The sequence below is a fragment of the Pteropus medius genome, unplaced genomic scaffold, assembly GCF_902729225.1.
Source record: "Pteropus medius unplaced genomic scaffold, Ma_sr-lr_union100, whole genome shotgun sequence".
Lineage (NCBI taxonomy): Eukaryota > Metazoa > Chordata > Mammalia > Chiroptera > Pteropodidae > Pteropus > Pteropus medius.
Window position 1 is genome coordinate 2,394,305 of NW_024340849.1, and position 23,740 is coordinate 2,418,044.

At 54.1% G+C, this 23,740-nt stretch overlaps 1 protein-coding gene across 1 annotated transcript in view; it reads right to left on the reverse strand.

The window, feature by feature from the left end:
- Positions 1-17,001: 17,001 nt before the first annotated feature.
- TSHZ1 (teashirt zinc finger homeobox 1) overlaps positions 17,002-23,740 on the reverse strand; it is a 76,378-nt gene continuing 69,639 nt past the window's right edge. Inside the window, exon 2 of the mRNA XM_039839528.1 lies at positions 17,002-21,462. Within this exon, the coding sequence (XP_039695462.1) occupies positions 18,248-21,462 (3,215 nt within the window). The 3' untranslated portion in view covers positions 17,002-18,247. The remainder of the gene's footprint in view (positions 21,463-23,740) is intronic.

The following is a 23,740-nucleotide window of genomic DNA, read 5'->3' on the forward strand; positions in this document are numbered from 1 at the left end:
TTATCTCTGACTGTAAAGCCTGTTAAACCTTTTTTTGTTCTGCTAACATTAATAAAAATGATTCCAGAAACAAATTTTAAAAAGCTAAGTGCTCACAGGCACCTTGGAGACTATCGAGACGAAGCTCCACCGTAAGCGGAGTTGGTCGGAAGGGCCCAGCGTCCCCTAGGACCAGCCTGGAGCCCTCCTGTCGCCGTGCTGGGCAGACGGAGGTGGAGAGGGGGGCCGTTCCCCACTGGATGGGGGACAGGCCCGGGCCCCGAAACTGAGGCGAGCCGCCTTCTAGTTGCCATTTTAACTTCTGATTCGTTAGTTTTATTTCGAGGACTCGAAGAACGAGGTGTTGCGCTTCTAGGCCACGCGGCCGGCCAGGAGCCAAAGCCGAGGTCGCGGGGGGACCGTCTGGCAAGGTGCTGGGGCAGCTCTCAAGCGCGGGTGCTGGCCTCTGCGTGCCGCCCTCGGGGGGTCTGGGGGACACGGGGGGGGGCGCAGAGGCGGGTCCCGACTTCCCCCTCAGGCTCCTTCTCCTCACGTCTACGAAAAGCGAGATAACAGTATCGCCTCTGACTGAACAGAAACCAGAGCCAGAAGGCGATGACCCCGACCGGTGAGCGAGCGGGCCGAGCCCCGGCCTTCTCCCTTCTTCTTTCTTCTAAAGCAGGATTTCCGGATCAAACCGTACTTAGCGGATCATAGAAAAGGCCTGAACTAGCATGAAGCCAGATGTAGTCTTTATGTAAAGTTAGGCAAAAACGCAGAATCCCCACAGCCTATCGCTCCACAAAGACATGAGGGGCATCTAAGATGACGCCTTCCACGTGGGCAAGGTCACGTGGGCAAAGTCACGTGGGCAAGGTCACGTGGGCAAGGTCACGTGGGCAAGGTCACGTGGGCAAGACACAGTGGTTGGAAAGCGGGTTTGGGGCCGACATCTGTTCCCCCTTTTGCCCAGAGCTTCGGAATATGGTAAGAGCATCGTGTGGCATCGGTGACATCCGCAAGCCACACATCACCCCACACACACGTGAAGAGGGGTCAACCATGAGCCAGACGGAGGGCGTGTGCGTAGGGCATGGCCCCTGCCTGCACAGATGTCGCAGACATGGCAGGGAGACGACCTAGCACACACAGAAAAGGAGAGACAGCAAAAATCGTGCAATTTACAGTCGTATCTGTTGGCGAATAACTTGGTCGATGACATATTGTTGATGATAATACTTGGTGAATATCGAGAAGCAGAGTCTTCAAGGCCAGGAGGAAGTGTCGCGTTTGGGTGACTTGTTTCGGATGGAATCTCCGTGAATTATGCAGGAATTGGGTTTATTGTGGATGGTATGTTTTGTAGGCTACCTGCTGAGGCTTTCACTTTCAAAGTATTTCAAAATATATATTAGAAACGAAATGGTGTAAGCATCTGCATTTATATAAACCAAGCAAAGTGAAGGATTCCAAAAGCATAACACTCTACCTAGCAACCAGCCAGTGTGTGTGTGTGTGTATGTGTGTGTGTGTGTGTTTGCGTGTGCATGCGTGTGTGTGTGTGTATGAATCTGTTTGTTTATTGTGAGAGCCTTCATTTTCAAACAGGATTCTGCAGCTTGCACAAAGCAGGGACAGAGGAATAGAATTCATTGCTCTGTATTAGCGGGAAGATGTCTAATCAAAATACCTAAAGGGAGGAATTATAGTGCCAGGGCAAGCTTTAATAACAAAAGACGCCGCTGTTACCTGACTTCGCAGAGAGCCGGGGAGCCCTAGGTAGCGCCTGTGCCCTATCGGCAAAGCGTTCACTGTCTTTGAATTCCAGGAAGAAGGATTGAAGAACTGTGGGGACGTATCCTGGTGGGTGGCCGGCTTTAGGAGAACAAGTAGCCGCTTCTCAGTGCCCTTATTGCCCATAAAAGAACATTTCACATGGTCAACTGCTCAAATTTATGTGGACCCTAAGGGGTAAATTTCCAGTACTGTGAATGAAGAGACACTCACACAGTTCTCATTATTGTTAATAGAAATTTTGTGTTAACTTCTCGCTCGGTGGCCCTTGTTGAGAATAAATCGTGTGTGTGCGCGTGTGTGTGTGTGTGTGTGTGTGTAAACCCTAAATAGCTCTAACTCCCCCACCCCCTGCAATGGCCTCATGGAAGAATATTGTTGCATGTAAACACACTTCTATTTCTCTGGTCTGTCTACATTTCTTTTCCCCCGATGATCGTTTTTAGAGCCGCCTTTCAAAGGAATAAGTTGGAAGGGACTGAATCGAAGGCCCGGCTCTCGGAGCCGCGGTGTGGGCGCGAGGACTCACGTCCGCCTTCTCCGGGTGAGGACGTGAAGAAAGCGAGCCGAGCGAGACAGTGATGATTTTGCGCCAAGTGAAGAAAACGCATCAGAGAAAAAGGGAATGTCGCCTGCGCCACATGCTTTGGAGATTCAGCGGCAACAGAAACATGGAAATGTAAGCCCTTTCCCCCCAAAATGTTAACACCAGAAAAATAACGCGCAAGGGGAAAAAAACGTAATCCTCGCACGCTGTAGGGCTCGGCTCTAAATAATATTCCAAAGTCACAGGAATGTAAAAGTGGACGCAGCCACTCTGTTTCCCGGAGGACGGTGGCACGGGACGTGCGGACGGGCCGGAAACGGAGGGTGGGGTCTGCAGCACAGCCCTGCCGTCCCCAGAGGAGAAGGGTGGCCGACGGTGGCTGCCGCTTGAAGCAACACCTCCGGCGTTGGGAAGCTGGGACCGCTGGGTGACCTAGGGCTCCTTCTCTTCCCGCGATGAGCCCTGTGGACGTCTCTGCTTTCAAAATCGTGTATGTGGATAACACTAATAGAAATTAAAATAAAATCATTAAGGAGAGAGCGATGGGTCCGAGCAGCGTGGAAAAAGGGCCGACGCGCTCCTGTACCTGGGCGCCGCCGCCCGAAGGGGACGTGCCACGCCCAGGGTCCTCACTGTAGCAGAAGCGGTTCGTGCTTGATCTGCTACGGATTTAGTTTTTCATAATGAAACGCCACAAGACAAGTTAAGAGCGCTCGTTCGTGACTTCAGGTAATCTCAGGATTTGGGGGAAAGGGGATGTGCCATCTGCAGCATTCCAAAAAAAAAAAAAAAGAAATGATCGGGAAAATTTATGTTTGCACTCGCTCACGGGTTACACCAGTACTTTTTCTTGAATTTACATGACACTTTTCTTTCAAAGTACTCAAAGCATTTTACGGATTCTGTTTCATGAATTGTCACAACACCCCGAACAGGCTGCCATCCGATCTCACGAAAGGGGAAGGGAGAGGGTGGAGCGCAGAGAAGTTCAGACTCTAGACCTGAGGATGGAAAGGAGACTCGACTGTCTACACAGCGATGAGTTTTCAAGGACAAGAATAAGATTCGATTCGCTTACATTTGTCTAAACAGTCTGGACCGTCATTTTCTCATGTCAAACATGAAAGAAGAGGGTGAATAGTTTTCTTAGGGACTTTGTAAAAACAAATTATAACTAAGTTAAAAAAACAAAAATTTTTTTTAAGTAAAACTGCCCAAACTGGTTCTATGGATTATTTATCTGAGGGGTGTTAATAGGTCCGCGGGGGGGGGAGGTGGGGACGGGGAGAGGGACTGGGGAGAAAGAAGCGTTTGGTCATCAAAAAAAAAATTGAGATAGCCAAAACAATCTTGAAAAACAACAACGAAGTTGGAGTGCTCACATTTCCTAATTTCAAAACTTACTGCAGAGCTACAGCAATCCAAACGGTGTGGTACGAGCACAAGAATGGACGATGGGCCGACAGACCAGGGCAGCAAGCCCAGGAAGGGACCTTCGCGTGCATGGTCAAGTGATTTTTGACGAGCACGCTAAGACCAGTCAGCGAGGGAAGGACAGTCTCGTCACCAAATGGCGCTGGAACAATGGGACCTCCACATGCAAAAGGATAAAACTGGGCCCTTATCTTATACCATATACAAAACGGTGAACTCAAAATGGATCGAAGACCTAACCACAAAATCTAAAACTGTAAAACTCTAGAAAGAAAACACAGAGGAAAAGCGTCATGACTTCGGATTTGGCAACGATTTTGGGATACGTCACCAAAAGCCCAAGTGACAGAAGAAAAACTAGATAAATTGTGTTTCGTAAAAATGAAAAACTTTTGTGCATCAAGGGACACTCTCAGGAGAGTAAAAAGACACCTCGCAGAATGGGGGAAAATATTTGCAAATCATACATCTGATAAGGAGCTAATATCCAGAATATATCAACAACAAAAAACAAAAAACCCAGTTCAAAAATGAGCAAAGATATTCCTCAGAGGACATGAAAAGATATTCCTCCAATAAGCACGTGAAAAGCTGTTCAGCGTCACCGGTCCTCGGGGAAACGCAAATGAAAATCAGGTAAGGTAGCAACTGACACCCGCTAGCGTGACTATTAGCAAAATGACAGAAAGTGACGAGTGCCGGCCAGGATGTGGGGGAGTTGGGATCCCTGTGCATTGCTGTTGAGAACATAAAATGCTGTAGCTTCTGTGGAAGGCGATCTGGCAGCTCGTAGAGTTCCACGTGACCCAGCGATCCCACCTCTGGGTACTCACCCAAAGGAATGGAAAGCAGGGACTCGAACAGACACTCACACCCCAATGTTCACAGCAGCATCAGTCACAACAGCCACAAGGTGGAAACGATGCAAGCAGCCATCAGTGAACGATCGGATAATCGAGCTGTGGTGTGGTGGAACCGTGTGGTAGATGATTATTTGGTCTTAAAAACGAAGAGAATCCTGACACAGCGTGAACAGACCAGAGGGACAGATGCCGTAGGAATCCACTTTTATAAGATGCCTGGAATACGTGAATTCACAAAGACAAAGTCGACTAGAGGTGACCAGGGGCTGGGGGACCGGGGAATGGGGGGAGCTGTCCTGTACTGGGGACGGAGTTTCAACGTGCAATGTTGAGAAAGTTCTGGAAATAACTAACGGCAGTGGTTGTGCGGCAATGCGAATATACTTAACGTCGCTGAATTGGACATTTAAAAACTGTTAAAACGATATACTTTATGTTATGTGCATGTTAATGGTAAATAAATATTTTAAAAAGAGAAAAAAATTCCTGCATCACGTATTGGTCTTGATCCTTCTCGGAATTCACAGCACCATTAAAGACTCAGAGGCTCCTGGCACAAAGAGTCCCCTTAGCCGTGCGCTGCCAAGCGTTTGCCACAGACACCAGTGAGAACCCAGCCGGCTGCCGATGGCGCCCCGCGGGCTGGTCTGAGGGTCACCAGCTCAGGAAACGGCTCTAACGGGATTCACAGGACCAGGGCTGGGGGCCCAGCTGGCGGGAGACACTGCTGCCCGAAGAGCATTTCTGAAGGGGCACGACGTTGGCACACACAGATGGTTCTGAAGACCCCAAGAGGAAGGGGGCCACCAGTCGTCCTCTGGTATTTTTTTTCTGGTCGACAAAAAGTGGCGGACACCCATGCCACATCCACGGGACAGCCGACAGGCCCGGTCCTCGCCTCGTTGCGAAGGAGAAAAGGCAAAGCAGGGGCCCGTTTAGGGGGCGTCGGCGGCGCCTCGTGCAGGCCTCTCCACCCCGCCCATCCCGGAGGAGGGCGGGGGGCGAGCACGGCCCCGGTCCCCAGCGGCCAGGCATCTTCCAGCGGCTTCCCAGCAGGCTTGACCTGGGGGTGATGAGTTTCCGGGAGGAGGAGGAGCGAACGGCAGGCCTCGGACGTCCCGCGCCCTGCGTCCCCAGCACCTGCTGATGTTCCCTCGCTTTGCGCCCGCGCCGGCTCCACCTGTAAGCGGTCTGTGCCGTGGCAAAGCCGCATGTACCGTGCAGCCAGCGGTGAGATTCCAGAAACGGGAATACCAGAGGCGGGACAGGAAACCTCCTGTTCCTGCAGCAGAAGGCTCAGCCGAGCCTGCGAGCGAGCCCGCAGCGGTGGGGCCGCCGCCTGGGCCACCGCCTGCCCCGCCTGCCCCGGAGCCGCAGAGCCCCGGCCGCTGCGAGCTGGCCTGGCAGCCTCCTCTGCATTCTGTTTTGAATAATTTTGCATCTTCCAGCCCCTGTGGGCGCCGTCGTCCGTCACCCTCCCAGGCGTGTCTACCTTGAACCCTAATGACACTGAACAGGACGTGCTGATAGGCTCTGTGACGGGCCCTTCCTCCAGGGCCATCATATTAATTAGCACTCAGGGTGTGCGTGCAGTCTGCGGGCACTGACTGGTGTCCGATCGTGCTCACGGCAGAACACGGCCCTGCGCATCCCTCCCGCCCCCTGAACACGGTGCCTCCGAAGGGCCCGTCTTTGTCACCAGATGTGTGGGGACGCCATCAGCTTATCTCACACACAGCACTCTCCAAATTTGGACAAATGCAGTCCAAGGGTCAATTATGGGCTTATTTTCATATTATGGACTGAATACCATCCCCCCAAAGATGCTAATGATAGCCTCGAGGACAGGCTGATCAAAACACCAGCCGCGGAAGGCAGAGCAGCCGAGCAGCCGACGGAGGCGTCTGCTTGAAACTCTACCTCCCCCCACCCCCCTGCACAGGGTGGTCACGTCCTGTGCATGTTTTCCCACCCCAGTCTCTCCCCACATGAACACTCTTTAAAATACCTTGACAAAAATCAGTGTTCGAACAAAGGGAAGCTTATTATTTCCAATTCTCCACTGGCAGAAATAATAATGTTGAACAAATAACTGCGTTCGTCCCGGGGCCGGGGTGCGGCGGTTGCCGGCACGCACCGAGCAGGTCGGCCTCTTCGTGGGGCGCTTCGGGGCGTTCCGTTCGGTCTGACGCTGGCTTGCCTGCGCGCAGGGCACCGGGGGCCACGAGCTCCGTGGGCTGGAGCAGCGTGTCTCCTCCAGCCCAGCGCGGGATCTGCCCCGCAGGCCGCGTGAGTGGGGGCGGCCGCGGAAACACGCAGGCGACACCACTTCCTGCTGCTCTCCGAGACCGCTGCTCCTTAGCCGACACCAGCCGGGACCACCCCTTGCTTATTTAGCTAAAACGCAGTCATGTTATATAAGGGCTCTGTGCACCTGTGACTTCTGCGAGATGTTTTCAAGCCACGGACTAGAAGATGCACATCGTGCTTTTGTCCAGATACGACAGATTTGCTGAAGCTTATTTTAAAAACACGTTCCTCACCCCTCGTCGTCCGCTCGTGGCGGCCAGCCGTGCCCTGTCTCGTGCGGGAGTCAGTCCCCGGGCGCCCGAAGTCGTGCGCAGTGAGGCTTCTGTCTTGATTCCGTTTCTCAAGCCTTGCACAGGGCGTGTGGCGGACACTCCCGGGGCTCCCTCCTCTGTCCAGGCACATCTCACAGGAGGCGGCCGAAGGTTTGGGGGCAACACTCCCTGCTGCTGGCTGCCGACCATGCCGACACAGAACGCCAGCTCGGACAGCCGGGGCTTTGTGTTCGCAAGTCATCGCAGCTGCCACTTACTGAGCGCTCCCTGGGGCCAGGCTCTGAGCTAGGCAGGTAAACCTTGCATCGGCCCTTTGAGGACGGGATGCTGTGGTTAGCCTCAGATTTCACATGGGGAAACCGGGTCGCATGGTGCGTCATTTGGATACATAAGATTTGACCCGGGGTTGACCTGACTCCAAAGCTGATGGTTTTCTGGTCCTGCTAAACCACCCCGTGATGCCCGCAGTCAGAATCGTATAGTAATAAACATCGCCCTTGGCCGAGCAATGGCTCTGCCTGTCCCGCCTTGACACCGTAACGTGGGCGGGTGACGGGCGCAGCTGGCTTCCACCCACACACCCACGTGGTCCTACCCTGCCTCACCTTCCCCGGCTGATTCTCTGCTTGCCCCTCCCTCACGTTAGAAGTTCCAGCAGTCGACTTCTCATTGAGCTGAAATGTGATGGCCATAGGGGAGGGTACCCTTGGAACTGGGACACCCCAAAGTCGTCGAATCTTATGAAGCAGCTAACACTGTATCTTTCAATTCAAATATTGATTGCCTGTGTGTCACCTTAAAAAAGGTGCCTGAAAAAGTCTTCAATGATATTTTTGTGAACAAGAGGATAGCTGTCCAAAAAGGTATGTTTGTAACTGATTGAGTAAATGTAACGACAATAATGAAAATAATATCTACAGTTTATTACCCTCTTCTGTGTATTGAACACAGAATGAGACAGAGTCCATGTGTTATTTTAATTTGGATGAAAACCTGAGCTTCGTGAAATAGTTTAACGTGCAGCCTCTGAACCCGATGCTCTCGCCACAGTCACCAACAAGTCCTGACTGGTGAGGGGGACCAGCGCCCCCTCGGGGACTCCATCCAGGGCCTCGAACAAGCTCATTGTGGCCTTTCCGCATGTTTGTGCAAAACTCAGATGATGATATTGGTGTCCTACTGGCCGGTTACGGACAATATCACGCAGGACCAAGCTCCAGCTTCTCCAGGGGGAACAACATGCCAAATCTGAGTGGAAGCTGAGAACCTGGGTCCGAACACTCAGTGACACAACTATGAACCCTCCAGGTGGGTCCCGCCGCAACGCACGTGCGCAGGACCTAACCGCTGTCATCGAGGCCACGACACGCATCCACCGCGTAACACGGCTGCCAACGGCCGATGGGAACACGAGAACCGCCATCTCCTGCCACTCTCTCCATCCTGCGGGGGGTCACCCGGGAGTCCAGGCCGACGCCCACGCGGGAGAGACCCAGACCCCGCCGCCCACCGCAGTTCAAAATGCGGCCGCTTTTCTGAAACCCACAGTGGACAGAAACGAGCACGGGCAGAGGACCCACCGCGGCGGAGAGCGACAGCTGCCACCGCAGGCCGGGTCTCTGCGGCAGCGCGGCCGCCACACGTCGAGCCCGCAGCGGCGTCTGCGTGATCAGACTCGAGGGGAGGCGAGAGGCGCGGTGCGAAATGGTCCGATGGCACGAGAGGCTGTGGTGAGGAGGTGCTGGCCCTTGAAAAGCAGCGCGTCTCGTCCTGTCGGCTGCAGCCCGCGTTTCCCCCGGAATCTTCTGCCACGGCCTGTGTGGAAGTCCTCGGGGCTGAGGCCGACACGCAGCGCGGCGTGTACTTCGGACACCGCGCCCTTCCCCGCGGACGGCAGATGGTGCGGGGACGGGGCGCGAGCCGGCGGGGAATGATTTTCCTGAGCGTCCTGTACTTTCCGCCCCGCTCGCGTGTCCGGATCCGACGCCACATGCGTGTGCACACGCGTGACTCTGCAGGAAGGGACTCCGAGTCCGCGGCGCGCCGTCCTGACGACTCGGGATGTCACTGAGCACGTTCTGTTTGGGCGAAGTTTCCCCAAAACAACGGTCAGCCGATGCAGCTCGAAGTTCGGTCCCTGTTGAATCTTCGCCCTGGCCTCAGGCTTCTGTCTGGAAGATTCTGGGGGGGGGGCGTTCTTTTTTGGTCGCGTTATCGTGGTGTTAATGCTCTAACGGTGGTGCAGAAGGACACTTCTCCTGGGTGGGCCGACCGCGGCGGGTGCTCAGATGCCCTTGACCGTGGCTCCTGGCGCCGGCCGCATCCGAGGCCGCTGGATCCGGGAGCGCCGCGGCCTTCCCCTCCCACGGGCTCTGGACACGTCAGCGTCTTCAGAGCCCACGACTCCCCCGGACAGAACGACTCGGGGCCCCGCCGGGCCGGGAGCGTGCGGCACGCCTGCGCGGCGGAGGGGGCGCGTGTGCGGGCACACTCGCGGGAGGCTGGGGGCGGGGCGCCGAGCCCCGGCATTATCTATGCACGGAGAAATTAAAAGGGAACATTTTCCAGAGCGACTGAAGCCCCTCTCCCGAACAATGACGGCAGCTCATTTCAACAACAATAGGGGGCACGTAGGAGTCAGCTCATTAGAATATCTGTGGCTCTTTTCTGTTCTCTCTGCATTAAGCCCCCATAATGTCAGTTGTCACTTATTAATGACAATTAACTAGTAATCAGCACTGAGACTCTTCGAGGTGGTCTTCGCCTGACAGGTGAAGAAAGGGAGCATGGCGGTGACATGGAACCTTCAAAGGCAGCACGGCATTTCCATAAATTATTTCAGAAAGAAATGTGCTTTTATACATCCTCTCTGAAGCTTAAGGATCTTTAACCCTAGAAAGGCCACACTCCAACTCCCTTTACAATTTCTGTCTTACCAGATGAAAGCCAGGAAGCGTCTGCGACGGCCGTCCCGGCATCTCCCCGCCCCCGGCCAGGACGCCGCTGGCGGGCCCCTTCCTTCCGCCGCGGCGTCGCTCCCGGCTACGTGGTCGTGGTTACGCCCGTCCACACGCGTGGCCTCGGTGACATCCCTCGTGAGGCGGACGCCGTGCTCGCTGCGTTTCTCCAGCTGCTGCTGTGCTGTAGTGGCCCGATTCTGCCTTTTCCTAGGCAGTCTCTCTCCCTCAGGTGGATCTATCTGCTCGTCACTCCTCAGACAGGTGACAGGATGACAGTAGCCTGTCTGATGTATGCGGGGCCTCCCCCACACCCTCCCACCTCTTACTGAGGCACGACAAGACAGCGTCTCCCCGCCCGCTCCCGGAGCCGGCCACCTGAACGTCGGTGCCCACGTGGCACGTAGCTCTCCGGGGACCCCTTCCTCCTGGTTCCACCGTGTTGGTGGCACCTGACTAATCGAAGAAGGGACTCTGGGGGTGCGAAAATTCAAGAAGGAAACACTTGGAATGTAAGAACGCTGAACACCGTCACTATTCGAGGAAAAAAAAAAAAACATTGTATTTTGCCTTGAGTCTCTGGCCTTGGGAAAGGCTTGACGACACCAGCTGCGGGGTGGATGCGGCCGCGTGCATCCGACTAGACGGCACGGAGCGAGGCCAGGCCACGGCCGCCTTCCCCCGAAGCGGGTGGACTGCGTCCGTTCCGTCCTCGCTCCACGACTAGACGGTCTCCCCGCGTGGAAACCGTCGGCAAAATGGACGACGCTCAAGCCAGTCCCTGAAACACGTCCGAAGGCCACTCCTGGGGGCAGGTGACAAGAAACTTAAAAACTGAATATCTCAGGGGAAAAACAAATGCCTTTATTAAAACAGAAATTTTAAGAGAGGTCATCTGGAGAGAGTAACTTCGTGATCCCTTTTCTAGAAATCTGTTTTCTCCCAGAAGCCGGGCAGCGGCGGGAACGCACCGGGCCCCTCGGCATTCTCATTGCTTTGTTAACACTTGGTGACATTACGATGCTTCCATGACAACAGATACGGTGTTATATATTGTCACTGTAAGTGTTCGATACCTAACCAGAACTTAGAGGCGGATATTCATGTTACAGCCAGGAAAACGGTCGCCAGGAGAACCGCCACTTTGGATGCCTCCTATCTGAAAAGTGTTCTTCGTCACACCTTGGAGCTGGAACAAAGTCCTTGCCGTCAGATTTCTGCCCGCGGAGTACTTCAGATGTTGACGCCATTGGTGACGCCAACTGCTGAAAAGAATGATGACAAAGGACCGTGTCCCAACCGAGATGCCTACCGTCCGGCTCCGAGATGCGGCCGCTGGTCGTGCCTGCCATGTGACAATGCGGAAAACCCTGGTTCTGCCAAGCAGATGGCGTCTGAGCTCTCCAGCCCGGAATGCTGCAGACCCGACTCACTGATTGGTGAATTTTGTGACTCTGAAAAGGTGAGGACAGGAATCTCGAAAAGGGATAGAAACAGCTTTAAAAGTGGACATTAGATCTTACTAATTTATATTATAAAAAGATGTAGTATGAATGAAATGAAGTGTTTAGGGCACTACTGCGTCTTAAAGCTAACAAGTTGAGACATAGCTAAATATTTGCCTTCCATAGTTTTAATGACTTTAGAGACTCAAAGGTTGAAATCGGTAAGTGTAATGATTAATTGATCAATCGTCACACAGCATAAATTGAGCATAATGGCATGAGATATGTATCGGAAAAGTGTGGCTTGGAAATCATTCGATATATAATTTTAAACTACACAGGTCAGAAAGGATTCGAAAAGTCCCACTTTTCTTGGTTTTACTTTATATAGCACCCACATATTTCGCTATTCTGTAAAAACATTTGCTCCGTTTCAGTCGATTGGGTAAAATCTCAAAAAAAAAAAAAATTACTCTGAAAACGTCTAAATGCATAAAACTTTACTGAAAGGAGGAAAATGCTCTAATCTTGGTATTGACTGGGCACTTTGTGACAGCTTCTAGGAAATCCACCTGGGTGGGAGCTGACCAGAAGACTTTGGCTGATGGTTCCACTTCGGCAGAATGGATTCTTCTTACTAGTTACATGTTTTAGAAACTTTTGATCCCAAGGTAACTGTACTCGATCCCTTTAACTAATGTACTTTTGGGTGAGACAAGCTTTTAGAGAAAAACATCCTTAAAATTTCAGGTTTGTGTAGAACGCCCTCAGTCTTAAAGACCTCCTTTGAAATTCGTTTTTAAGCAATGCATTCTCTCCAACTTGAAAACTATGTTTTAGTTTATGTTTAAATATGATGAAGTCAGTCAGATAGAGAAAGATAAATACTGTATGATCTCACTCATAGAGAATCTAAAAAAAAAAGAAGAAGAAAAACATGAACTCATAAATAGAACAGATTGGTGGTTGCCAGAGGCAGGGGTCGGGGGTGACTGAAATGGGTGAAGATGGTCAAATGGTAGAAATTCCATTATAAAATAAAGAAGCCATGTGAGCGTGGTGTACCGCATGGTGACTACAGCTAGTGATACTCTGTCGTATATTTGCAACTTGCTAAGAGAGTAGATCTTAAAACTTTTCATCACGAGGAAACAAAATGTGTAACTAAGTGTGGTGATAGATGTTATCTAGATTTATCGTGGTGATCATTTAGCAATATATACAAATATCGAATAATCGTGCCGTGTAAGTGAAACTAACAATGTTATACGTCATTTATATCTCAGTAACAAAGACGACGTGAGCCACATCTCAGATATTTTAACAAAGCATGATGACGTGCGTGAGCCCACGGGTGGACGTCAGTTCATTAGACACGCCCTACACCGGTCAGATCAAATCGTACATGTTTTTGTGTGACTAACTACAGGCCGACGCTCAGCGGTTGTTAGTGAAAACACGTTGCTATGTGTTGTTAGGAAGCGGACAGCCTTCCTCTTGCTTTTGGGCTCGCTGTGGGCCTTTACGCAACCCGTCAGAAGCCTGGGGCCCAGACGTCCGGTTCCTGTCAGCAGTGCCTTTGAACTTCAGCTCGGCAACAGACTGACCTGTGGGAGGTGCCTCTTCCTCGGACCATTGAACTGGTCCTTCTCTCTTCCTCTCTCTCTCGCCCGTGTTTTTGTGATTGGACTCCCTCTAGATGATCAAAGCTCATCTTCCTAGGATGGTCCACTTTATTTGGAGATTATCTGTGTTTTGCTAATCAATACTAATTGTAAATTAGTAATAGCAGTCACAGAATTTGCAACTGTTCTCCCTGTTACAAGTCAGACAGTTTAAAGACAGTGCTAGGCACATTAGTCACTTGAGGTCATCGGGGGGCACATTAATGAGCCATGTGGGACAGCAAACTAAACTGCCGAACGGGGCTGGAAGACAGCTGCCACGTCCTGGCCCTGCAGCCGCGGGGACCTGCGGGCTCGGGCAAGCCTTTGTTTTCTGCAGCCCATGTACGTGGGCCACCCGAGCCTAAACGAAATCGTGGTTCACGTGACCGTACTCCAAGACGTCATACGTGCTCTTAAACAGCGTTTCTGTAAGCAGCATCAACAAACAATAAACATAAAAAGTGTTATAAATGAAAACATCAAGATTTACATTGGCCAATGAGCAAAAATAGCCGGGAATTAAAAAGAAAAAGAATCCTTGCTCACAAACAAAAGGCATGGGAAAATGGCCGTCCTCCCGTGAGCGGAAGGTGGGACAAGCCTTCTCGCGGGCAATTTGGGAACATGCATCACCTCGCACTGCGATGCGGAAATTTCAATTCCGTGTATTTGTCCTAAGGAAACAGCAGACATACTCAGAATATTGAACATTCTCTGTACTCATTCGTAATAGTGAAAACTTGAAAAGAATCTACATGTCGGTTTTTAAAATTCTAACTAATAGAGAATTGATCAAATGAACCATAGAACGACGCAATGAGATTAGCAAATTTTGATATTGAATGAATGGGAAAATGTATGGTATCTCCTATCCAGTAAAGAAAGCCAGGTACAAGATTGTGTTGAGTGTGATCTTATAGAAACACAGGAAAAAAAGATGTTCGCACTAAAATATTAACAGTAATTTTTCCTCTAGATAAAAACAATAATTTTTATTTCCTTCTTTATTGCTTTGTGTTCCAAGTTTTTTACAATGACTATGTATCACTTTTATTATAGAATCGAAGTTATGTAAAAAAAAAAAAAAACAAGTATTCTGGTTTTACTCTTTGGTGTCTTTCAAGTTTGCAGTTCAATAACTGGCTTTTGATGGTCGCCATCATCTTCAGAGAAATAATAATAAAGTAACAAGAAATTTTACCTGGGAAAAAAACAGGAAGCTTCAAGTGTATGGACAGGTCTCTGAGAATTCGGAAGAAGTTTAGACATGCTTTAGATGAATGTCTAAATGTAGGGACATAAATCTTAAAGTTCTGAATCACTTCTTTTTGCATATAATTCCTAAAAGTTTGTTTCTCTTACATAAACTATTGTCTACCATTATTCCATAGGTTTTACATCTCTTTAAATATTGACTAAGTTATGGCAAAAACCTTCACCCAACGCAGTCTGAGGAATACCTCAAACCTTTTAAGACCCTACAGTTAAGGGAAAATCGTTTGGTTGTTATTAAACCCAAGACTCAGGGAGGGTTGCTTTGGCACACACACACGCCGGCGTGACCAAACAGAAACGTGGGATGGCCAGGTCACCGCCCCGCCCTCCCAGCCTCCTACCAGGTGGACAGTGGCCATCTCCCTCCAGTGGCTCAGGGTCTGTGGCTGTCACACTCTGGAAGACGCAGACCTGGTCCCCTGGGCTAAGGGAGGCCCCCCGAGGACTGGAGAGTACACAGTCGGAGTGCGAGATCCATTCTGGGGACACTCGAGAGCAGGCGAGGGAGAGGACGGGCCCATCTATCCAAACACAGTGGACGGAAGCAGAAACGTCTGTAAGCAAATCCTTGTCACAGGCGCCCGACCGCTTCCCTGGCCATTCAATCTCTCCAGGTTTATACAAATTGAGTTTTCGTATTGCTAGGCAGACCTGTATTCATGCAGTTGCTACAGATTCATAGCAAACATTAGCTCGACTTATTTTGTCAGATCCCACAGAAGATAAAGCTGTCTCGTTTTGTGGTCAGATGTGGCGCACAGCTGGGGGCGATTTGAAGAATGCCCCATCTGCCCAGGCGGCAGCTCGCACCCCTGTCCCTCAGCGTCAGCCCCGAAACACTCAGTTTTCGTCCTCGGCCCACAGAAGTTGCCCGGGGCCCTTTGCTGCCACAGCCTCCCCTGGGCCCGGCTCTGGCCAGGGGCAAAGCCTCCTGGGCTCAGAGCTCAGGCTTTGCCAATCACAAGCCGTGGGACCTCGGGCCGGTCCCTGTGCTGTGCGGGGCTCCTTATCTGCCCAGGACGCCTGCATGCCGTGCGGGGGCCAGAGTGAGTCACTGTGTGTGTGTGTGAGGCACTCGGAACCGCCCCTGGCCCGGTACGCACTCCACGACTGCTGTGAGGCCCACCATCTTCGCCACCAGTAGGAGCGGCGAGATAGCCTCGTCTTCTATCCGCTGGCTGGGGGACCAGGGTCGATGACAAGACAGCAGTGTCGTCGATGAATTAGAAAAGGAAAAAAGAAAGGAAAGCCCGAATTCTGGGCCCAGGCCCTGTGCCAGAACCTGGGCAGTGGGTGGCTCCCTACGGGCCCCTCCGGCCGCGCCACAGCCCTCCCAAGGCCTGGGCCGCCCCCCCCCGCCCCCTTGCTCAGCCTTCTCCTCCCGGGGCGAAGCCACCCGTCACGCCTTTGCGGGCCTGGGGTAAAATCAGTGTGACGCCAACGGATTACCAGGCAGACCCCACGCTCGGCCGCGGGCCTCGTCGTTTCTCCAGCGCCCCTGAGCCCCAAGTACAGAGTTGCCCAGAAGCTGAGCGAAACGTCCACGCCGCCAGCCCGTCCTCCGGGGAGAATGCCAGCATGCGGCGTGCGGACTGTCCACACGCTGCCCGGCCCCTGTCCGACGGTCACTAGGTCACTGGGTCACCGACAGAGGCAGAGCAAATCCCGGGACCAGCACGGAGGCTCGGCTGCTTCCATCGGCTCGCTGGAAGATCTACCTTCTCAGGATATAATTTTATGAAAATTTAAGCAAAAGGGAGAAAAATAAAACTCCCTCCTGTGCCCTTAAGTGCTCTGGAGGAAAGAGAGGCCGGAGCCTTGGCACTGGCCTTCCCTCTACTCCTCGGGGGTCACAGGCCCGTGGGTCCCCTCGCGCCCCAGAGCGACCTGCAGAAGCCAGACTGGTCCCAAGCTCCGAGCCGGGCAGCAGCCCGTTGTTCAAAATTGTGCATTTTCAAAGGTGCAAGTATCAGGCTTTCCTCGAGAACCAGTTCTAAGCCCCGGGGTCTTAGCTGCCGCAGGGAGACCCCCCGCCTGCCGCAGCCATCGCGAGGTCTGCGGGCCGGACGGGGAGTGGGGACGTCTGCAAACGGCCCCCGCGGCGTCCCCGGACGAAGCCCCCCAGCCTCCACGGACCGGGGCCGAGCTCAGGGGCGCTCGGAGCAGGTGAAATGTTTAATTATCATCCTCAAAGACGCAAAGCTTACCGCCGGAGCGAAGCGCATCAGCACATGAATCCAAGGCGATGGCTCTGAACAGAACGTCGGTCGGTCGGTTGCCCGAGCAGGACTCCTTACTGCGGAAATGACACCTCGAAGGCAAAACAATGACGACATGACAGCCTGCGTAAATCAAGAACCGCGTGTGGATTTATTTTACAGTTGAGAAAACAGTGGACTTAATTGTGGGAACCCAAATGTACCTTACAATATTAATGACAGAACACCAAGATGTATAATTAATAGTGCATCGCTTGCTTTGTTTTCATTTATTTATTTTTGTTTGATATACATGCATCTGGAAAGATGCAAGTGCCAGTAAAATTTCTCTATTTAAATCAAGCTGCAGGAACTAAATTTTATTCAAAAATTGTGGTTTTACAGTATATACACAGAAATTTAATATAAAATGACAATATAAAAAGTTAAAAGAGAAAGCAAACAGCCAGAAGGTACGAAGAAAGTGGAATAGATTTCAATGGTACGATATGTAACATACGGGAGTTTTTAAGCTGATGCTGGCAATTTACAAGGAAAGAACTCCAACATTTGCCCGTTTTTTTGTTTTTTTTTTTCATTTACCAGTGCAGCACGCTATAGAAAGGTCAGCTTGTACCAAAGCTTACATTTGTAAATAACTATAAACCGCAATATTTTACAGGAGAAAAAGAAATAGCATTTTTACACATTTTTAAATAATAGCTTGCATACTTTTTGTGCCAAAAGTGGCATTTTTTTTTTTTTTTCGGCATCCAGAGGGTTTGGCATAGTGGCAACTGGGGTGTCTGCTATTGTTAGTTTTTTGTGGTCGTTTTCTTTTGTTTTTGTTTTGTTTTAGACGTGTGAAGTGGCTTCCTAACGCGGCGAGTCCCGGACAAGGCCGTGTCCTCAGCGGCGGCACGCGTGCCTCCCGCCAACCAGGATGCGCGGAAACGCTCACTTTTAATGATTAAATAAGTTTTGCGTCTGACACAGCTTTTGATCTGAATGAAATGCCTTGAAGCCTTTTTGTCCTGTTTCTCTCTCTCTCTCTTTTTTTTTTTTTTTTTTGAGTGAAAGGCACAGAGATGCGATTGCAGTCCTCAAAGGGTTAAATCTGACACTACTAGGTTCTGTGACCTTTATTGTCATGGCAACTTTGTAATTTTAGGATGTCTTTTTGTCATTGTTATTTGTGTCTTTCTTTCCTGCTAAGTAAATGTCTCTGAGTAGTGCGGCCCCACTATTCCCTACAAAAGATAGCTTAACATCAAGAACAGATGTTGAAAATAAAGGTCAGACTTTGACTCACGGAAAAAGAAAAATAACATGCACGATCAGACAAAGAGCATATAAATATAACTACAAAATATGTGTAAGAAAAACCAAGGCCCAGACAGGCAGTTCGGCGACGAAGGACAGGCTGATTTCGGAGGCTCAGGCCGGGCCTCGTGCAGGGCGAAGGCGACGCTCGGTGCGAAGCCGCGGGCCCTGCGCGGCCGGACGCTACTGCTTCTCCAGCTCCGTCACGTAGATGAGGTGGTCCTCCGGGGACTTGCCGTGGGTCTTGCTGAGGTGCAGTTTGACTGCGTGCTTGCTCGCAAAGGTCCGGTTGCACAGCTTGCACTGGAATGTGGAGCCCAGGTCGTCCTCGGCGGCCCCCGCCGGGCCCAAGCCCTTGCTGGCCAGGACTTTCGAAACGTTCTGCTGTTCCTGGATCTGGCTGAGGGGCAGCTTGGAGAGGTCCTTCAAGCTGAAGCCCAAGTGCGTCTCGAGGTGATTGATGTACGTCGAAGCAGTCCTGAACTGAGAGGCACAATCGTTGCAAAAGAACACGGGGTGGCCCGTGTCCAGGTTCTTCAGGAACTTCGTCCCCCCTGTCCTCCTCAGCTGGTACTTGACGTTGGCCAGCCAGTGGCTGATGGTGGTCATGGAGAGCCCCGTGAACTTGGAGATGTGCACGCGCTCCTGGGGGCCCAGGTCCGACATGATGTACTTGCCCTCGGCCGTCTCCCGCAGGCTGGAGGCGAACTGCGCCTGAAGGATGAGCAGGTGCTGCGGGTTCCAGTTGGACTGCCGGCCCTTCCGCTTGTGGACGGGCGACAGCTCGTCCAGCGCCTCCTCGAAGCTGCTGCCGTCAGCGTCCGACTTCTCGGACACGGTGGAGGGCGTGGAGGACTTGGGGGTCAGCCGGCCCGTCAGGTTTTTCACCATGTCGGAGATGTCCATGAGCGCGCTCTCTCGCAGGGGCGGCGAGACCGAGTCGGCGGCGGGCAGCAGGGGCTTGCTCTTGGCCTTGGTCAGGTCGATGGGCTGGTCGCTGTGCTCGTAGTAGTACCGGTCGATGGCGCCGGCCTGCTTGGCGGGGGTGGCGGGACACACGGGCTTGTCCAGCACGCTGTTGCTGATCTTGTACAGCATGGCCAGCGGGTCCAGTGCCGGGCTCACGGGCTTGGACACCTTGCCCAGATGCGTGTTCATGATGGACTGCAGTGCGCTCAGCGGGCTGATGAACGAGGGCTCCGGCGAGTGGTCCGTGATGATGCCCAGGTTGTTACAGCCGTTGGTGACTTTGGCCTTGAGCGGCTCGGTGCCGTTGGGGGTGTGGGCGTCCACCACGCCGTCCTTTTTGGCCTTGCCGGCCTCCGCCTCGGGGCCCGTCTTCGGCTGGGCTTTGCCGCCGACGTCCTCCGTCCTGGGGAAGTCTTTGTTCTCCTTGGCCACGGGGGACACGGCCTTGGCCGGCGAGCCCTTCCTCTTCTCCGCCAGCCTGTCCTCCTCCTTCACGCTGACCTTGCCCGTGACCTTCTCCACCAGCTCCTCCATGGCCGACACGTTGCTCTTGTGGGGCGGCGGCGTGAGGCTGCCGGGCGCGTGCAGCAGCGCGCTGTGCTCCGAGGACAGTGGCTTCACGCCGCCGGCGTAGGTCGGCTGCATCTGCACGCTCTGCACGGCGGGCAGCGGCTTCACGGTGCCCGGCAGCTGGTAGGCCGCGTGGATGCTGGGGTAGCCGCCCCACGAGGGTGCGCCGTTCTGGGCTTTGCTGATGGCCGTGGAGACCGTGTTCTCCAGCGACTTCAGGATGTCCACCCCGCCCTTGGGGCCGTCGTCCAGGTCCTCCTCGCGGAGGTACTGGTAGAGGGCCGCGGGCTCCACCCGCTCGGGCGCATCCTCGCCCTCCTCCTTGATCCGCCTGTCCGCGTCGCCGGCCGCCGGCGCCTTCTCCTTCTCGGGCTCCCTCTTCTCCTCCGAGGCGGTGGACCCCGCCGGCGAGTCCGGCTGCTTTTTGACGTGGGCGGCGGGGATGCGGGTGTGCGTGGTGGGGGGCAGGGGGATGGACTGGATCTTCTCCTCCACCACCGGGTCCAGCACCAGCTGCTTCCCCTTCTTGGAGGCAGAGGTGGTGACCTTCAGGAAGTGGCCGGTGACCATCATGTGGGCGGTGAGCTGCTGCAGGGTGTCGTGGGAGCTGCCGCACTCCATGCACTTGAGGATCTGCGCCTTGCGGGCCTCGAACTGCCAGGTGTAGCTGGCCCCGTTCTGGTAGCCGTAGCGGTTGTTGGGCGTCACGTAGGGGTTGGCGGCCTTCTGGTCCTTGGCCGACTCGCTCAGCGCCGCCTCGGCGGCGAGGCCGGCGGGCTCCGGGGAGCACGGCGACGCCAGGTCCTGGAGCGCGCGCTTCTTCGTGGACGGGACCAGCTTGGCGATGGCGGGGACGGGCTCCTTGAGAGGCACTTTCTGGTAGTGTTTCGTCTTGATCATGTGCACGCTCAGGTCCTGCAGCGACTCGAACGAGTGGCCGCAGTACATGCACTTGAGCACCTTCTGCGCGTCCTCCTTGCCCTCCATCTCCAGCAGCGAGCGCTTGCGGGGCTTGGACCAGCGCCGGGTCTTCTCGGCGTCCTTGTCCCGGTTGTCGTCGCGGTAGTGGCCGGTCTCGTTCATGTGCACCGTCAGCTCCACCAGCGTGTCGTAGGCGGCGCTGCAGTCCCGGCAGCGGAACTTGCTGGCGCCGGTGAACACGGAGCCGTAGAGCTTGTTGTTCTGCCGGTACAGCTGCACCGTGCTGAACAGGCTGGGCTCCGGCAGCAGCCCGTACGACGGCGTCTGCTGCAGCGTCTTGGCCAAGGCGGCCTGGTGCCAGTCGTAGCCCGAGCTGCCGCTGGTGCTGGTGCTGGAGCCGGAGCCGGAGCCGGAGCCGGAGCCGGAGCCGGAGCCGGAGCCGGAGCCGGAGCCGGGCGTGCTCACGGTGGTGCCCGTGGGCCCCGCGGTGCTGGCGGGCGGCGTGGGCGTCGGGGTGGCACTGTCCTTCTGGCCGACATCGGCACTGCTGGCGGCGGCACCCGACTTCTTCAAGTCCAGAGCTAAGCTGGACCAGCAGGACTCGGAGAACAGGTTCGCGTACACGGCCTTGATCTGCGCCAGGCTGTCCTGCGGGTAGGACACGCTGTCCGGCCCCGGCGGCTCCTCCTTCTCGTCTCGGCAGGAGGAGCCCTTGAAGCGGGCCAGCTGGTCGCTGCTCTCGCTGAGGGGCGAGCCGTAGCCGGCGTCCTGGTTCGTGGCGGAGCTGCCGGGCGAGCTCTGGTAGCTCGGGGCCTCCTTGGCCTCTGCCCCGTCATTGCACACGTAGTCGCCTTCCTGGACGTCCAGAGACAGCCCGGCCTGCTCCCCGCTGGCTTCATCGATCTCGGCCGCCTTCAGCTCTTCCTCGGGAACGTAAGCTGGGGGAGGAAAATGAAACACGGTGAGAAGAGTCATCGTCAAGGACGTGGCCTCCCCGTCCTCTCCGATGATCGTCAAAGAGCCGTTTGTCGCCCGCGCCCCCGCGGACGAGGCCACCCCGCTTCGCAGGTCTGCCCCGGGACGACAGCCCCCTGAATGACTCAGCGAGGGGGCCTCAGCCGACGGAGGCCCCGGGCCCTTCTAAAGACGCTTGGCCGTAGAAGCCACGCGGGAAGGGAAGGGCGCCTGCCACCCCCTCCGGAGGCTTCTCCTTTCGCAAGCAATGACGTAGGAGCCCTCGAGCCTTCCCATCACGTGGGACTTGACTGCCAGCTTTCAGGGCGAAATATTCCACAGACGGTATCACATGGTTTCCGTAAACAAAAACACTCCTTGACGGCAAGTGATAAAAATAGTCTTCACTGAAAAGGAGAACACGGCATAGCACCCCCAGGCCCCCCGCCTGCACGGAGCAGAAGTCACCCCCCTGGGGATGCCAGGCAGGTGTCAGCGAGCCCTGGCCGTACAAAGCAGCATTATTCACAAGAGCCGAAAGGCGCAAACGACCCAAGTGACTGACGGGCGAACGGATGAACAGAGCGTGGTGCTCCGTTCGCCCTTAAGAAGGAAGGACATTCCGACACCTGCTACGATGTAGGTGACCTCGAGGACACTCGGTGAGTGAGACAAGCCAGAAATGAAAAGACACACACTGCATGATTCTGCTTATGTGAGGTCCCCGGAGGAGTCGAATTCACAGAGACAGGAAGTGGAAGGGTGGGTGCCGGGGGCCGGGGGAGGGTGCGGGGCTGTTCCGTGGGGACGGAGTGTCAGCCTGGGAAGACGGAAAAGTTCTGGAGATGACGGTGGTGACGGCCGCACAACACCGCGCCTGTACAGGATGCCACCGAGCTGTCCGCTTCAAAATGGCTAAAATGGCAACTTTCATGTTATGAATATTTTACCGCGTTAAATTTGTTTTTAATTTTAACAAGGTCAAAGGCATATGCTGCAGTGGCCTGTGCAGGCTACATGTGCACGGCAGGGCGACTTGGGTTGAAGGAAGCATTTCCCAGAGGAAACGACAGGATACTGACAGCTGTCACATGAGTAACAGGGCGGAGGGCACGTGACTCGTTAGACGCGTCCCGGTTTTTCCTGTGAGATGTATTAGATCCTTTAATATGGGGCGCATCTCATTAATGCCCATGGGGAGATAATTGCATGCATCCTGCTTACCTTATTTGACCAATGTATTTTCCTTATTATCACCATTATTATCATTTTTTAGGGGAATAGCTAGCTGAACTAGTGTTCCATGAACTACTTAGGATTTCTGGGGTTAAGCTGCTTCCCAGAAGGGCCCTATTAAAATGCGCTGATAGGACCTGAGAGGGGTGTCTCATTAAAAGCGATCACTCATTATCACATTATCAGGGCCGGATCCTAAGGGAACGTGGCAAAGAGTGACGCATTTTCCGGGACGGTTGACAAGAGCGACAGAGGCTGCCTTGGCTGCCCGGGGCCGGGGGGCCGGGCGGGGGACCTGCAGACGGAGAACGTCAGACACCGGCCACCAGCTGTCCTGGGTGTGGGCACACGCCGTCATCATGAGCACGTGCACACTCGCCCACAAGCACGGCAAAGGACAACCGAGCGGCCATTCGGCTGGACCCGTCAGAATACGGCCGCCCCACCCCTCGTCCGCGGGGGTACGTTCCAGGCCCCCCGGGGGACGCCTGGAACCGCAGGTAGCGCTGAACCCTCCATGTAACACGCGTACGGTACACACGCGTGTCTGTGACGAGGGTTCGTTTACAATGAGGCGGAGGAGGGGAGTAACAAATGGTAATAAAACGACCACGAGCCACGACGGCACCACAGACAGTCCCAGCACCGAGACGGCCGCTGAGCGACTCACCGGCAGGGAGCACACAAAGCACACGGACAAAGGGACGGTCCCTGTCACGGGGGAGGGCAGCGCGAGGCTCGCCACCAACTCAGCCCTCGACTCAGAACCTGTGGACGGCTTATCGCTGGGATGCACCGTTTAATACTTTCAGACTGCGGCTGACCACTGGTAACTGAAACCGCGGATACGGTGACAACCGTGCCTGCTCGCGTCAGGCGTCCCCGCCCGGGGCACACTCCCACGCCTGGCGACGGCGTGGGCACCTGGAGCACGCGCGTTCGCATCTGGCTCACAGCCGAATGCAGAACAGCGGTCCACCAACAAAGCCGGGACTCGCCGTCCCGTTCACAGCACGGAAAACGACC